The 16,123-nt window shown below is 57.7% G+C and overlaps 6 protein-coding genes across 6 annotated transcripts; 5 read left to right on the top strand and 1 right to left on the bottom strand.

Annotated features, from left to right (window-relative positions):
• Nucleotides 1-1,162: 1,162 nt before the first annotated feature.
• Nucleotides 1,163-1,402, top strand: VTJ04DRAFT_591 (uncharacterized protein; the record flags this gene model as incomplete). Its single annotated transcript, XM_069364076.1, has 1 exon — nucleotides 1,163-1,402. One exon carries the CDS (start codon nucleotides 1,163-1,165, stop codon nucleotides 1,400-1,402), a length of 240 nt encoding a protein of 79 aa, XP_069223201.1.
• A 2,295-nt stretch (nucleotides 1,403-3,697) lies between these two features.
• VTJ04DRAFT_590 (uncharacterized protein) lies at nucleotides 3,698-4,065 on the bottom strand (the record flags this gene model as incomplete). Its single annotated transcript, XM_069364065.1, has 2 exons — nucleotides 3,698-3,826; nucleotides 3,925-4,065. The coding sequence occupies 2 exons, from the start codon at nucleotides 4,063-4,065 to the stop codon at nucleotides 3,698-3,700; spliced, it is 270 nt and encodes an 89-aa protein (XP_069223200.1).
• Nucleotides 4,066-6,218: 2,153 nt separating this feature from the next.
• Nucleotides 6,219-8,740, top strand: VTJ04DRAFT_589 (uncharacterized protein; the record flags this gene model as incomplete). Its single annotated transcript, XM_069364053.1, has 3 exons — nucleotides 6,219-6,241; nucleotides 6,322-6,710; nucleotides 6,765-8,740. 3 exons carry the CDS (start codon nucleotides 6,219-6,221, stop codon nucleotides 8,738-8,740), a joined length of 2,388 nt encoding a protein of 795 aa, XP_069223199.1.
• A 560-nt stretch (nucleotides 8,741-9,300) lies between these two features.
• On the top strand, nucleotides 9,301-9,813 carry VTJ04DRAFT_588 (uncharacterized protein; the record flags this gene model as incomplete). Its single annotated transcript, XM_069364042.1, has 1 exon — nucleotides 9,301-9,813. The coding sequence occupies one exon, from the start codon at nucleotides 9,301-9,303 to the stop codon at nucleotides 9,811-9,813; it is 513 nt and encodes a 170-aa protein (XP_069223198.1).
• Nucleotides 9,814-11,924: 2,111 nt separating this feature from the next.
• VTJ04DRAFT_587 (uncharacterized protein) lies at nucleotides 11,925-13,416 on the top strand (the record flags this gene model as incomplete). The annotated part of the gene is made up of 5 exons (XM_069364031.1): nucleotides 11,925-11,976; nucleotides 12,206-12,471; nucleotides 12,574-12,625; nucleotides 13,051-13,089; nucleotides 13,205-13,416. 5 exons carry the CDS (start codon nucleotides 11,925-11,927, stop codon nucleotides 13,414-13,416), a joined length of 621 nt encoding a protein of 206 aa, XP_069223197.1.
• Nucleotides 13,417-13,453: 37 nt separating this feature from the next.
• VTJ04DRAFT_586 (uncharacterized protein) lies at nucleotides 13,454-16,096 on the top strand (the record flags this gene model as incomplete). The annotated part of the gene is made up of 3 exons (XM_069364020.1): nucleotides 13,454-13,479; nucleotides 13,583-15,814; nucleotides 15,889-16,096. 3 exons carry the CDS (start codon nucleotides 13,454-13,456, stop codon nucleotides 16,094-16,096), a joined length of 2,466 nt encoding a protein of 821 aa, XP_069223196.1.
• Between the last annotated feature and the right edge of the window lie 27 nt (nucleotides 16,097-16,123).

Below are 16,123 nucleotides of genomic sequence, written 5' to 3'. Positions count from 1 at the left end.
CGACCTATACACAGTACACTAAGTGGTTGTGGCGTTCTCGTCTGATATCCGACCTTCCTACCTCGCGCTGTGGCGCCGTTCCTTCGGGGATGATATCCTCTTCCTGTCAGCCCTCCCCATTCATCCATCCGTTGGGTTTCTCTATCCTAACAGTCTCGATCACTCTAATGGGGGTGTCAATCCCGGCCGGCAAGCATCCCCGTGGCAGAGGCACACGCCACTTACACATTCACCTTTCCACACGGAAGCTAGCCCGAACAGACTCCGTCCGAGTTGCCTGCCTCGTCTACTACTAGGAACGGATATGTACCGATTTGAGATGCGCCGGCCTTACCCCGCGCCGCCGCCGCGCACAGGCAGAAGACGCGTCCATCGACGCGGGCGAGCGACTGAACTTGTCAATGGATGACGGCCGCTCGAATGGATCGCGCTCCCGGCGCGCCTTCGGGCGACTTGGCCACTCCCCGTCCAACGACATCCGGGGGTTGGGGGGTCGATCGAAGAGAGATGGATGGGGGAGGGTGTGCCGTGTTGGCTCCGTTCCGCGTGGGCGGCCTCCCATTCCCCTTCCCGCTGAGCTAGTCCGGAGCAGCAAAAAGGGCCTCGAGTTCTACGGAGTAGTACTGTGCAGATAGGTGTACAAGTAGTGCCCGATGCACTGTATAGGTAGGTAGTAAATTCAGGTACGCCCGAAGACATGCCGTCTCGTCACCCGCGGATGGGCTGAGCTGGGCCGTTGCTCATTGGCTGAAGGCGATCTTCATAAGATGCTGAGCTATAGGAGCCCGTGGAGATGGACGGCTAAAAGTGAGAGAGTTTCCTAAACGGGCGGACATTGTTATGCGTGACGGGGAAGAAGGAGTGTGAAGAGAATCCGGGAGGAACCTGTTGGTTCTCTCTGATCTGTCTGTCGGTGGTCTGGCCTGGGGCTGTCAAAGCAATTCAGGTCACAAACCCCGTCGACTGTTGGGGAAACAGAAACAGGAAACGATAGGTCCGAGCTTAGCTTTGACAGATGACGCACGGCGCCGGTACTGTAATGTACCGGTGGTGCTACGGTTGTGCTATACAAAGGAACAGCGATACGATGGTAGCTCCATGTTTGACAAACGTGGGGGAAAACAGAACAAGGTCGGCTGCCCTGGGCTGTTGGGCTGATGAGATGAGAGGGCCGGCGCAACGGACGAGGCTACAGTGTCGGGTTAGCTCCCGGTCTCGCCGAATGCCGGACCTTAGGTGGTTTGTGGACAAGGCGGCCGGGCAGCCGTTCCTGAAGTTGTGGGGTGTGGTGGTGTCCAGTTGGTCGAGATGGTGGGCTGGCCGGCCAGGCCCCGGCAAGCATGGGGAGCCCTGCACCGAAGACACCATGGAAGCCGCGTGGAAGCAGGTGAGGGTGGGCTGACTCTGGGCAGTTTCGTCTGAGCGCCCGGAGAACTTGTCTAGGGTTGCGAGCTGGGCTGGGGGTTCAGAACGCACGGGAGGCACGAGATGACCACAAGGCCAACAAGGCCGGAGATATGCGATTGATGATTTGTGGTTGCCTTGCAGCTGGCCCTTTTGCTTGTCTATCAAGTCATGGATCATGAGCGAGAGCATTCGTCGGTAGTGGTGTAGTTCCATTGCATGCTTTGATGCTCGGACGCTGCAAGAACAAAGGGCGCATTATCGCCGAGTATGTCGGCCGCATCCGTCATCTGTCATCGCATCACAAGTGTGGGCGCCACGGACCCGGACACAGAGAACCGGTGGCCTTTGCGGTGGCTGGCGAGCGCCACAAGACATTGTGCTCCTGGGATGGGATGTTGACCGTCCTCTAGCCCTACCGTGGCCTCAGGCCGTATTCCCGTGTTCCCGCGGGTGCTGGCGAACATGGCTACCCCTGGCATGCTTGCGGCTTACAACAGATCATATGGGAGAAGAAGGACAACATCGACCGTCCGCCAATCCGGTACCAAGGACGGCCAGAAGGACGTGTTTCCGCTGCAGCTACATTGATCAAATTGTAAACGACTGAGCCAGGCAATCATCTCATCTCGCTGCTGGCGCACAAGGAGCAGTGCAGATGCTGGTTTCCTCGGCTGTTGGTTGCAGAAACCTGCACCTCACCAGAAGAAACCAAACTGATGATGACCTCAACCGCTGGTGGCGGCAACAGAAACATGGAAAAGATGGGAATGGTTCGAGATTGACGACGCGTTGAATCCCCCAACGTCGCACTGCCGACACCACTTCCAGGGCTAGGTTTGTGTGTCCAAACGCTGGGCGATTGGGATGCTGACGAAGTAGGGGGCGTCGGGGGTTTCGCTACCAAACACCGGCACAGTCCTGTATGTTGGACTTTTTTTTGCCAGTCTCCGCAATGATGGGCCACCGCCGCAAGCCTGCGTTTTCGCGTCAATGTTTCTGTTGGGGAAGGATAGGCGATTTAGGATCTGATATGGCTATTCGATCGATCCATGGTATCCTTCGGAGATGAATTTGAACACGAGCCCTTGTTGCTGCTTCTAACGGTCATGCATGCGAACTGGACCTGGACCCCATGGAGCATTCCAAAACCTCGGAACCCCACGCCGGCTCTTGGATGTCGGTGGTGGGATTTCGAGAATGACCGCGGCCGCACCAAGTCATCCTGCGATGGAGTAAAAAGTGGAGATTGATTGTGGCTTGTTCGCAACGGTTTGACCAGGTTGTGGGTTCAACGGTTTCCACATATTTTTTTTTCTTTCTGGGTAATTGTTATTCTTTCAAAGAAAAAATGATTTTGTGAACCAAAAAAAAATCCAAATCAAGCCAAACCCGCGAGAAGTGCGCAGCGTGGTGAGGTGTGGTGGCGGTGAGTTTTGTGAGTGGTGCAGTTGCGAGTGTGGAGGTGACATGGTGTCGTCTCTTGCGACAGATCTGAGACACGGAGCCCTGGCAAACCCCTGTCGGACCCCTGTCATACCCCGCTGATGAAGCTGACTCGGACCCACTCATCGCCCTCCCCCGCTGCCCCACCTGCCGCGCTTGTTCGGGCCTGTGGAACAAGCCCTGCTCCAGACTTGAGAAATCAACCAATCAGATGCGAAGAGGGACCCACCATAACGTCAAGCTCAAACGCCCGCAGCTCCCCGCAGGCCCCTTGCCGCGACTCGCGTCTTCGATTCTCCAACGACAAACCATCTCGTCTCCGCCTTCTCGCTCTAGGTTCGGCACCGCGTCGACGGACAGCAATTCAGCAAACTCGCAACTCGCAACGCCAGACCTGCACCTCACACTGGTCAGGCCTTTCTACAGAAAAACAGAATCCGAAACCCGTGGAAACCCAATCACCACCCTCCACCCTCCACAACCCTCACAACTGAAGCGTGGACCACCTGCATCGGTGGTGGCGGGGTTGTTTCCTTTCCCTTCCCTCGGGACAGACGGCCGCCGCTGGTCACCGAGATCCAAAAAAGATCACCACACCCAAGCCCCAACATCTCAAATCATCGAGTGCAACTGTCTCGTGCACGGCCGCCGCCCGCATCCGCTGCACGTCGACATACACCCACAGCCACGGGGAATGCAGCTGCTCTGCAGATGCCACCGCAATGCCGGCATGAGAGAGATGGGTTGGTTGGATGTGAGAGTGCTCGCTGACGCCGGGCATGGAATGTCAAGCTGCCGCCTATCCAATCTTTAAGAGACTGGCGCCGTTTACCCCGCGTGTCTGCGGCTACAGGTCCTCCCCTGCGCATAAACTCAGATAGAGCACGCAGTTGGGATGGATGGATGATGGATGGGATGACGAGTTGTTGGATACCGCGAACTCGGTTCTCTTTCCCGAGTAGACCAGCCGAAGATGCTGGATTCTCGAGCCCGACTTAGCCATCCGAGGGCTGTGCTCGCCTTCTCTCTCTCCTCTCGCTCTCCTCTCCCTCATCCACCATCCTAACGACACACCTTGCCCATCACGCGAAGATCTGGGGCCGCGCAAAAGAATAAGCGGTTCCAAAGGTCCCAAAGCGGAACCCAGATCGCCCATGACAAAACGCCGCCAAACATGTGCTCGGCCATGATCCGCGCTGCTTCTTTGTTGCCCATGTTGCTCGTCGTCGTCGTTGCCCTGGAGAGCAGCGCGGGGGACCGACCTGTCCATCTGGTTCACGACTAAAAATGTCGCCTGCCCTGCTACGCTAGCCTTCTCTCTGGGGCTGGGGGAGTCGCCGCACTGCAACCTCATGAGCATCGTTTATCCTCCGCTGGATTTGCCGTGCAGAGACATGGCGCGTTTGGCGTGCCAGGTTAGCTGCACAAACCGACTTGGCTGTGTCAAGAAACAAAGGCGAGATCTCGATCGTTTGATGCCTCTACTGTACACCAAGTCGTGTCAATTCCTGTCTTTGGGGATTTTCCGAGGTAACGACACTTTTTTGGATTTGAGTTTCTGTAGCACTCATCCCCTTGCCATCCGGGCCCTGAGGAGCCCAGGATGAGACAAGCCACCCACAGAGATGTCCCTTGTCGAGTCGAGCCTCAGCCTCGACGGGTACGCCAAGCCCAGCAGGGTTTAGTGTTTGGCCCAAGGGAGACCACCCCCTCGTCTCGTCTGGGTGGAACGCGCCGCGGTCAGGTACCTGTTTCTGAACGAACAACGTCGATTCTCTTGCTTCCACGCTCGTTCTATTTTAGCCCCCTCCTGCTCATCCCGGAACTTCAAGGTACTTGCTCCGGCACCTCCGCGTGTGTGTGGGATAGAGTACCACCCCCTGTCTGCCCGTCTTTTCCTGCCTTTCCATCCTGTATACGTAGAGTACGGATACGGAGTACGGGATTACAATGAGCCTCCTCTTCCCTCAGGTCCTCTCCCTCTCCCCCTCCACCCCGGCTCCCTGGCGTGCTCATCGATCAACGTCCTGTCCCAGGAACCGAAAGGAGCCCTGTCGTCCGGTGTTTTGTCCTGACTACCTACCCCTAACAGAGGGCTAAAAATGTTCCATTGTCTTGTTCCTGGCGCTCCCTCGGCCCCAGGATTGTATTCTCAGCAACGGCTAACTGTAGACGTCCAAACCAAACTCGACTATCCACACACAACCTCTTGTTCATTGTTCCCTTGGGCTTTTGTTTCCGCCCTGCCCCGTCATCTGCAGGCTGGATGCTACCCTAGCCATCTGCGATCCTGGCCGGACGTGCCCTTGGGCCCGGAGCCAAAGTGAGATTTTCTCGCACACACCACCTGACCTGACTATCTCGATTACCCAGACCCAAGTCAGGCTTGTAGGAGAATCCGGCTTGGCCCCTACCGGCGTTCCGAGCTCATACCCTGCTACCCTGCTGGGCCGTACGACGGACACCCCCCCTGGTTCCTGAACCTGGTCCGCCCGGCCCGCGGTAGTTGCTGTCTTATACCCCCGGGGTCCTGCGCTCACCTCGTCATCCGGCCCTCTTTTGTTCCTTTTGCCTCGTCCTACCCACCGACCTTCACGCTGGTTGTCCCCCATACTTTTCACAGTAGTCGCTCCTTTTTTGACAGATTCCATTCCCACCCCTGGAAGTAAGAGCCCGCCGGTCTATAACACAACCACAAGAGCTGGTTCTCTCCCGCGCCCGCACACCCCGGACGAGCACCAGTCGTGGACCTGCTGTTGGCTTTCTTCTTTTCGACTTTTTATTTTACTTTTTTTTATTTTTGAGCCCAGCTCATAACGTTCCTTTACCCGGCTAATCCACGCTGCCCTTGGCTGTCCACTCCTTGAACAACAACCCTCGAACAACATACCCACTATCCGCCAACGCTCACAACGCATCCCCGGCCTCGCCCGAATCTCTCCCTTCATACATCATCCCGACAACAAGCAGCCGCTCCTTGATTCCCCAGAAAAACAATTGAGATCCCCGATCTCTCTCTTGACGCCGCTCCCAACTCCCAAAGAGCCACATCGCTTAGTCTCGGACCGTGGCCCGATCGGATGCCCAGGACCCTGTCTCCTCACGTCTTATAACATCCTGGTAAGTAACGGCCGCGTCCTATCGGAGTCATGACACACGATGTTCTCGCCTCGGTGGATCCATCCCTCCCTCCCTGCTCGCTCTCTCTTGCTCTTTCTCTTCCCTAGCGGATCCTCTGGGACCGTGGCTCACCTTGCTAGCCCTTCCCGGGGTACCTCCTCATGCTGACCCTTCCGTGTCTCACCCTCCCCATAGACTCTCATCCTTAACGCTCTATTTCCCTTCCATCGCTTCCGATCTCCCTTGTTATGGACTCGGATCGGACTCAATTGTATGCTTTCTTGTGCTGAATGGCGCATATCTTCACGACTGGAAGTTCATTGTTCGCTTACACGAATGAATCGATTATAGGCAGCATCAAGCCCACATACCTTCTTTTACCTTCAACGAACCCGGAACCAAGTTTGGAGGAGAGCTTTCGCATCAGCATCCCGTCCAGGACTTCAACATGAACGGGAACACTACCCTGCCGCCCAGGTCGGACTCCCTGATGGCGTCGCATGCGGCGTGGACCGTCCCGACGTCCCAGGGCTTGAGGCCGCGCCCTGCCACTATTCATGAAGGGTTCTCTTACTCTCTCGGAGGAGGATTTGAAGGCATTCCTGCCTGGGACTCGCCCGCGTTTCACCACCACCAACAGCAGCCGCCGCACTCGCCTCATCCTACCACCAGCGACTCCGTCTCGTCCAGGCCCGTCTCGGTCCACACCGACTTCTACCCGCCAACCACTCTGGAGAGCAGTGAGTACATCGACCGGCGCCAGGTCGCTGAGAGTCTAACCGTCTTTCCATCAGATCCGTGGCCGCAGAAGCCTTGCGATGCCGGTCTGGACATGTCGGGGTTTGACTCGGACATGATGAGCCAGGCGTACACCACCGACGAGGCGATTCCGATCCTTGACCTCCGTTCCTCGGGCGCACAGCCTATGGACGGCGATTCGATGAACTTTGACGGCGCGAACCCGCGTAGGATGTCGGGCTCGTCCTTCACCGTGTCCACTTCGGGCGGTCTGTCTGAGATGGCCTCGTACGACGACTTCTCGACTGCGCTTTCGGACGCGCCTTCGCTGGCCTCGGACTACCCGCCGCCATCCAACCGGACGTCCATGATCTCGTCGACCCAGCTGTCGCCCGTCGCGTCGCCGAGGATGACCCCGCAGAGCCGTTCCGAATTGGTGCGCACACAGAGCCGCGGAAGAGCCTCGCCGTCGCCGCGGCCGGGTGTCCGCGCCGCTCCCTACTCGGTCGATGGCGCTCGGAACAAGCGCTGGTCAACGGGTTCCTACGGCACTCTCGCCTCCAATCGCCGCTCCGCGCCTTTCATGTACGGACACCAGCCCCACGATGCCTTCAACATGCACTCGCGCTTCACGTCGCACCACTCCTCCCCGACCGTCGCTCAGGGTCAGCTGCCGTTGAGCTTCAGCAACCTCCAGGCCGCCCAGCAGAATCCGTACATGTACGGCAATGCGCCGCCGCCTTTTAACCGCAACAGCATGCTCCTGCCGACTCAGCTGCCATCCCAGGCTTTCCAGTACGACCCGCACCATGGCCAGCATTCTCACCAAGGCTTCGAGAACCCGCCTCCGCTCCTGTCGCATGGTCTGTTCCGCATGCTCCAGAGCAATGCCGACCCTCACTCCCTCCACAGCCACTACGCCGACCTGTCGGATCCTCCGGACCTGTACGCCTCTCTCCACGAGGAGCAGGTGCCTCCTCCTCCCGAGGACATGAACCCCAGCGACCCGGACCTGGTTCCGCACGAGCAGGAGCTGCGGTTCGAGGGTGATCTGTACACGCCCCGCTGGGTCCGCGGACACGGCAACAAGCGCGAAGGGTGGTGCGGCATCTGCAAGCCCGGGCGGTGGCTCGTCCTCAAGAACTCGGCCTTCTGGTACGACAAGAGCTTCACCCACGGCATCAGCGCGGCCACGGGCCAGCCGTTCCAGGAGCCGCAGGAGACGCGGCGCATGGACGGCAACCCGGACGTCTGGGAGGGCCTCTGCGGCAGTTGCAACGAGTGGATCGCCCTGGTCAGCAGCAAGAAGAAGGGCACCACCTGGTTCCGCCACGCCTACAAGTGCCACACCCATCCCAAGATCAAGGACGCGCCGAAGCGGAGGCGCGAGGGCAACAACACCCGCCCGCTGTCGTCGTCGGCCATGTCCAAGCCGCGCGAGCCCTTGACTCCGCAGATGACGCCTGCCATCTCGAACGCCGGCACTCCGACCCCGGCCAAGGCGGTTACCACTGCTCCCCTCCCCTCCCCCGGCACTCAGCAGCAGCGGCCTCCTTCCCAGGGTCATCAACTCCAACAACCTGGCCAACCCCAGGCAGAGCAGCAGCAGCAGCAGCAGCAACAACAACAACCCCCGCCGCGCTCCCCCATGCCCCAGCAGCAGCCGGCCCAAGACCAACAACAACCGCAGCCTCAACCCTCTCCCATGACCCCTCACCACCAGCAGCAGCAACAACAACAACAAACCCAATCCCCCCACTCCCCGCAACACTACCGCCCCTCCACGGCCGGCAGCGGCATGAGTGTCAACGGCCACGGGCACATCCAGCTCCAGCCGCCGCCCATGCCGCGGCACCTCCACCGCCCGCCGCCGGCGCGCGTGCTTCCGCCGCACATGCAACATCACGCCCAGGCCGTGACGGCTGTCCCGCCGCCCCGGTCGAGCTCGCTGATCAACCCGGTCGCGGCGGCGGCGACGGTGGCGGCGCTGGGCGTGGGTGTCGGGCCGGATGGGTATCCGAATATGATCTAACCTACCTTGGTCTCATGGGAGGGTAGGTTGATGGTGGTGGTTGGTGGTCGGTTATGGGCTTTTGCGGTGGTCTTGTTGTCTGCTTTGGCCGGGAATGTATGGTGGTTGTAGTGTTGGAGTGTTCTGGTTGCGGGCGCTGGAAGATGCGTTTTGCTTCCCCAACACATATCATCATCACCATGAACAACACAACATCCCACGTTTCTTTTGTCATCAGGTTTCTGGCTGGACCACACGACCATACGATCACTCGCTCACCATCACGACAAGAATCCCCTGTCTCTCTTGGGGGAACACGCAGATTGGATTTTAAAAAATCCTTTTGGATGACGACCGTCACGACCAAACATCTCGAACGAAAAAAACAATTCCGCTTGGAAATATATAGACTGGATTGGCTGGATACCTCTGCTTTTTGTTTGGCTTTGTTTGCCTCTCCTCGTTTTGGATGCTTTGTTTGGGTCGGGTTTTGGAAATCGGATTATACAATGGCGATGCGATGAGGAAGAAGAGGAATGTGCGGCGGTGGATGTGATGGGTGTGGTGGAAGCCCTCGTCGGATGAGTGGTGAGGGTGATGACTCCCTTTTTTTTCTTATTTTGCCCTTTTCTCTTTTTCACTTCGTTTCTTTGTCCATGATTGCTCTTTTTTTCCTCTTGGTTTCTTTTTTGTCTTTTCTCTCTCCGTGTTGTCCAAGCTGGGACAGGCTTTGGATGGACGGTGTGGGGAGAAGTCACTTCACTCTCGGCGGACACCACCACCACCCACAAGCAGAAAAACACAGAAAAATAACAGGTTGGCTTTTGTTGGTTTTTGGTTTTGCATTTTTGTTTTTCTCGTTTTTGTTCTCTTCTGCCCGGTCGGATAGAGGCTGGTTTGGGGCCTTTGCTCTCCTCCTCTCCTGGCCGGGCTCCGTTTTTTGGTTGTTGATTTTTGGTTGCTTTTGTTTTCTCATTTTCTCAGGTCAGATATTTTCAGTCATCAGTTGTTTGCTCAGTTCTGTTTTTTCTGCTTTTCCATTTCCTATCTTCACTTCTCTCCACTCCTTCGAACCCTTAATTTCAACAGCGTAGCTGGGTCCTACTTTAGTTGTTCTCTCTCATCATCTCTAGGTTAGGTAGATAGGCACACACACTGCACGCACGCACGCACATACTTAGATAGCTTTGCTTGGTTGGACTGGGCGGGGAGATTGGTGTTTGGATTTTATTGTTTGGTTTGGGAAAGATGGGGGGGATGGATGGGATGATGATGGGTGGAAAATGATGACAAAGTTTGTTGATACCCCTTGGAAGAAGAATCTGGATAAGAGGAGGAAAAATATTTGGGAATTGGGAAAGGGGGGAAAGAGGAATGAGTGTGGGAGGTTAGTTACTATTGCTAGGTGCCTAGGTCGTCTGCTCTCTGGGTTCAGAAGGAATGGGAAGAATGATTTCTCCACAATTGTCTCTCGTGATGTTTTCCTGGTGATTGTGACGTGTGTCCATGCGTACCGACTCCGTAAGCAGTTGGACTGCCCCAACAACAACGTCGGCTGCTTACCCTCGGGTACCTACGACATTCACACTATGTCATCCAAGGAGAACGACCCGATGTACGGAGTAAGCAACATTCTACATTCAAGCCGTGTCTGTGCGTGCGGATGATTCCGCGCATGTTGACGAGTTCATCGACGTCGTTTTGAAGGTGCTATTCTCGGAGCCGAAATCTCTCTCGCTTCGTCCCCAGCCTCAACTTCAGCCCTATGCTGCTCCGCAAGCGCCACAGATACGTAATACCCATCCGAACCGCAGTCGAGGAAAAAAAGGAAAGGTTGATTGCTCTGCAGGTACAGATCAGAGTGTCACTGTGATGAATCCCGATCAATGCCGTGCCCAAGATCCTCTGCAAGTTGACGTTCCTGGAATCTAGAATGGACAGACATTCCAGCCAGCCGAGCACATCTCGGATCGGCAGGTATTTTTTTTCTCGGCCAACCGGCGACGTCCAGGCGTGCCCGTCGCATTGCATGCATTGACGCAGGAACCCAATCAGCCTCGCAGGCTGGCTGGTTTGTACTCGCTATCCTGGTTCTCTGTGTGCCGAAGGGAGAGGGCTGAGAAATATTCCGGATGGATAGCTGCGGAGTAGGGAGTGGGAGAGGTTCTTGTTCATAGGACCATCCTCGGCAGTGTACGGAGTATGTCCTTACTGTACCTACAGATGTGTCGTTTGACTGCCGCGAGGTTCTCCCTCCTGCAGCCCATCCAGAACCACCCCCTTGGATGTGCATGCTGTCATCGACTCGTCGATGGTCTGGCCCACTTCTCCCGATTTCTTTGCAGGATCGGGAGTGTTCTGTTCTGGCGGTGGGACGGGATGCAGGTCCCGAAAGGCGGTGCGTTGCAAGGGGAAGAAGAAGAAAGACGGGAGAAAACCTCCCCGGTGAAGAGGAACGAACTCGAATGACAGCCGCATGCCCGTCTCAAGAAGGCGAAATGTCACACTACCTGCTCGTTTGCATGTAAATGGTAGAGATCGAGATCGTCAAGTCTTTTGTTACACTTGAGTTATTGAGGCTCTGTCCAAACTCCCAATCCAGGTCAATGGTTTTGTTCTGATGTTCCTGGTTTGACTTTAAAGACCGGAGAAGAGATCGACAGACTTCCAGACAAGAGATGCACCACGTTTATCGCCCGTTTTGACTTCTTGAGTGGCCAGAGCCCAGGCCAGTCAGCTTCCCAGCACGTGTTCCTTCCCTCTTCTAGGTAGTCCTGCCCCTTGTGCAAGGGGGAGAGTTCAGCTTCGCGAAGCACCTCAGTCTTTCCAAATTCAACTTTGGGTTGTGTTCCTGGCCCACCTTGCCTGTGCTGATTGGGGCTGCTGCCTGGAGTTGGACGCCAACTGCTTTCCGTCTTTCGTTGTCCCTCCCATCGGGTCACCGGGTCAATCCATGATGTTCCTGATGTGCCGGGTGTTTCGAGAGACGAAGCCGGCTTCATCGACCGGGCACACCGAGACGACAATGGCTCTGGTTGAATACCTAGATTGATATTGGGCAGTTGGCTTCGATGGGAACGGGAAGTAAAGAGGTATATACGGACAGTCAGTAACTACAGCGCAACCTATTCGCAGAACACATCCAGGCATGAATGCAATGTGTGGCATCAATAACTACTTCGTACCTTTCTTTACTCCGTACTCAATGTCATACCTTACCGCCTCTTCAACCCATATCCCACTCATCCCCCATCAGGGTTAGTGGCAGCAATGAGATCGGCTCGGCCCTGTGACGCCGCCAAAACCCAGGGCGAGCTGTTGGTGGGGTCTCCGACGACTGCCTAATCTGGGCCCCTCCGAGTGACTTTGGCCGTTCACACATGTTCACGGTCAGACACAGTAAAACGGCCAGGCGAGCATTTTCAAGGCATTCCTGGCCATGTCTCTGGCTTGTGATATTGGAACTCAACCTTCGTCATCTGACAGCCCAGCAACAAGTGAACAGCCCCAAGGCCTCCTCTTCGCAGGGACCCTGTGCTTCTGGTTCCGAATTTGCTCGCTCTGGTCCACCATCACCCCCACCGTTGCCCAAGTTCCTCTGCACTTACGGAGTACTCCGTCCTCCGTCCTGCAAGTTCCTGAGAGGCAAGCTGCCGGTTGGCTTGATCTGCTTTAGCCGCCTCCCAGGTTCCCCAGGGCGACGCAGCACTCCAACCAACACAACTGATCCGGGAACCTGGGGTTCACAGCAGGTGAGGTGGATGCCATTTTCTCCTGCAGCCCTCTTCCGTTCCTCTCTCTCCAATAGCTCGCGGCGCCTCTCATCAGCTCTTCTCTTGCTCACACAGCCTCAGTGCACTGCATTTGCGAGTTACGGCACCTCGGCAGCAGAGCATCTGCAGCTGAGTACTTACCGAACCACGGCGGACTAGTAGCACATAGGTACAGTACATACATACATACCTAGCGCTGGTGTGTCTGGAAGCCAACACTCCAACCCGCCAGTTCGGGTACACGTTACGTTTGATACCACAGAAACCTGTATCCGTAATTTGACTCTCCGCCCTGAGCTATCTCGGCCAGTCAGCGTCGGCATCCAATCCGTGAGAGTCTGTGAGGGAGCAAACTTGCACCGCCCAGCGCTTCCAGCTTCCGGCTGCAACCCGCGCAGCACAGACCTGCTGCACCCGCACCCCGTTCTCTGGACCACAGCAGCGTTCGGCCCCCCAGCCAATTGACAGATTATCCCTCTCGCGCAACTCACCTGGACAACCGCCGACTTGAGCTTGCTGGAGGAAGCATCGCAACCTCTTGTCATCTCACAACACCAGGTGAGCCTGCTCAACTCTTTGGACTCCGCTCTATCCAAGGTGCGTAAAACAGCTCCGCATTGCCTCCATCCGTCCTCCATCCGTCTCCAGCCCCGCCAAAACCCCGAGAAAAAATGATGTTGTCTCCTAACCCTCTATCTTCTCCCTTCTCTAGCTTCACGGTTTGCTGCCGCCTCGACACCGACTTCACCCATTGTCCAACAAGAATCGCCGTCGAGGATACCAGCCTTTCCCCGCACCCAACCCCTTTGCCAATCGACACATTCCCGACGTCCTTCGCCGGCCATCGCCTCGCTCACTCCCCGTCCACCCACTCGGATCTCTCCCTGCCAACCATCAACAAAATCTTGCAGTCTCATGCCGTGATACCGGGTTACCTTGTTGAGCCGGAATCAATTCTGCTATGAGCGCAGATCACCCAGGTTCCAGGTCGGTTCTCCCGTCTCTTCCTCCTCCCAGGAACCCGGAATATCTGCTCCCGGTCTTGTCCGCCATGCTGACAGTCTGCCCTATCGCTGCCCCCCTCGAATAGCTTTGGTGATTCTACCGCCCAGCCGCCAACGCCCCAACGGACCCCGGTCTCTGCCGCCTTGCCGAGTCCCGTCTTCGAGACCCCGAAGCCAAACACCGGGCGGCTTGACGAGTCAACCGGCTGGACTCCCCGGTTCGCTGAGGAGTACTCCGTCTTCAACGCAACCCCGGGGAACCTCCGAGGTTGCCAGACCTCGTATCCCGACTTTGGGCCCCCCACTCCGTTTTCCGGCGACACTGACGAGAGGCGGTCGTCAACTGCCGACGGAATCGGTCTGGGTGTTGGCGTCAATGTGAACGAGCTCTCCCCGGCCCCGAGTCTGTCGCTTCCTTCGGTCGAGCCCTCCAAAATCCTTCGCTCGTCGCCGAATCCTCTGCGTACCCCGACCGCCGATCGCACCGGTCCTGCCCCCGCCAACCCTGCTACTGCCGACTCCGCCGAACGGACTGCGAAGAAGCCTCGCCGAGGCACCATTATCGCTCCCGAGTCGCAAGGCCAAACAGCAACCCCGCCCCCTTCGTCCCACAAGGGCGAGCGTAAGCTTGCGCCCAAGCCGGCCACCATGCAAAATGACCAGGACTTCATCTCCCAGGCACACTTCGTGTCGCCGTCCCCGCAACAGCAAAGCATGGGCAGCTTCGTCGCCTCTCAGAACGACATGTTCGGCTACCCGCTCTCGGCCCCCGCCGCCACTCCTTACGGAACCCGCTCATTCTGGGATGCCGACCCCAGCCTCGCCAGTATGGACATTGACTTTGGCGCCGGAAGCGCAGGTGTTTTCCCCACCCCGACGCTGCATCAGGTAGCAGGAGCCGTGGACTGGACGACGGCAGCACAGCTCTTGCCCAGCCCCGGTGGGCTAGCATCGAACGGGAATGCGCACTCGGCGGCAGGAACTGGCGCAACAACCCTCGTCTCGCAGGCTCCCTTGTCGATGCTTGCGGCGTCGTCGGCCGACACGTCCATGTTGGCGGCCAGCTTTGCCGCGCCCATGGACACCTCGTTCGGGATAACCGATGCCAATGGCGGCGTGAATCCAGGACTGCTGTTCAGCCGGCCTCAGACCGCAGTAGATTCTGGTTCCGTGACGTTCTCGCAGGGCATGCCAGCACTGAGCCCGACGGCGCCAGCGGCGGCCGGCCAGGATCATCCTATGGCGGACCAGGGCGCGCCGATACCGAAACCTCCTGCAAAGGTTGAATTGCGCCGGTCCGCCAGTGCGAAGGATCCCGCACCTCGAAAGCAGGAGCGGCAGCTGGCCAACTCCCCGGTTAAGGACAATGGCCGCCCTGGACTCACCCGCAGCTTCAGCGAGAATCGCGGCAAGAAGGCTACGACGCTGGGCCGGCCAAACCTACCACCGCTCGCTCCCCGGCCTCGGTCGCAGCTGGTGAGCAACGCCGGCGTCAACGCCAACAAACCGATCATCTCGCAACCCCAACGCCCTAGCAGTGGGCGGTCGTCCCCGCCCAAGAGCAGCCATGGCCAGCATCATCCCAATCACACCCGTCTGGGCAGCCTGTCTTCGATCCCGGAATTACAGCACGGCCCGGAGATGCGAACGCAAGCCACCTTCATGATCGACGCAAACGGCCGTGCGCGTGTTGAGACGACGGTAGTGGTGGTCGACAGCGAGTCGCGCAACGGCGCCGCCAAACGGGTGAGCTCATACTCGGTGGCGCCGCCTCGCAAGGCGGGCGGATGGGACTCGGACGACGATGACTCCTCCACCGACGACGAACCCATTATCATTCCCAGCAGGACCTCCTCGTTTGCGCTACCCGATCCGCGAAAGCCGACGGGTGTGCACCCATTCCAATCCCAGCGGCGCACGAGCGAGCGCAGCACTACGTCATCGTCCTACGCGAGCTTCCAGGGGAAGTCCCGGGAGCGGGGACACGAGTCGGATAGCGATGAGGAGGGGGTGGCGAACCGGGATGACGGGTCGATCACGCCGACGCGCAGGGCTTCGGGCGACGCGTTGAGCGAGCTGCGCAAGTTGAGAGAGACGAGGCAAAAACAGCAGGCTGCTGCTGCGGCGGCTGCGGCTGCTGGCTCGAGGCAGCAGAAGCGGTATCATGTTCCGATCCAATATCCCCGCCATCAGCCGACCTCGTCGCCGACGACTTTGAGCGAGTCGAGTCTGCCGACGCCGACGGATCGGTCATCGAGGAATATCAAGTGCGTCTGCCATCGTGCCGAGGCGGGGAGGGAGGAGTTGTTGGTGCAGTGGTAAGTCTCTATTTGCCTGTCCGTGTCCGGGCTTTCTCACTCATGTGAGTTACTAAACCATGCCTACTCTACAGTCAATCGTGCGAGATGTACGTCCATGGTTCCTGCGTCAGCATCACGGAGCGCACCATGCCGTCGATTTACATTTGCGCCTTCTGCGCCAACATGCCCACCGCCAACGGCACCTTGAGGCCCCGCGAAAGCGGGAGCATCTCGTCTTCTTCAACTGCCGTCCCGCTTGGTTCGCCTCTCATGAAAAAATCCGTCAAGTCTTTCCGGTGATGCGGGAGGACGGTGATTTTTTTTTGC

This window comes from Mycothermus thermophilus, assembly GCF_041956435.1.
Source record: "Mycothermus thermophilus strain CBS 625.91 unplaced genomic scaffold VTJ04scaffold_1, whole genome shotgun sequence".
Lineage (NCBI taxonomy): Eukaryota > Fungi > Ascomycota > Sordariomycetes > Sordariales > Chaetomiaceae > Mycothermus > Mycothermus thermophilus.
This window is presented reverse-complemented; position numbering and strand designations above follow the sequence as displayed.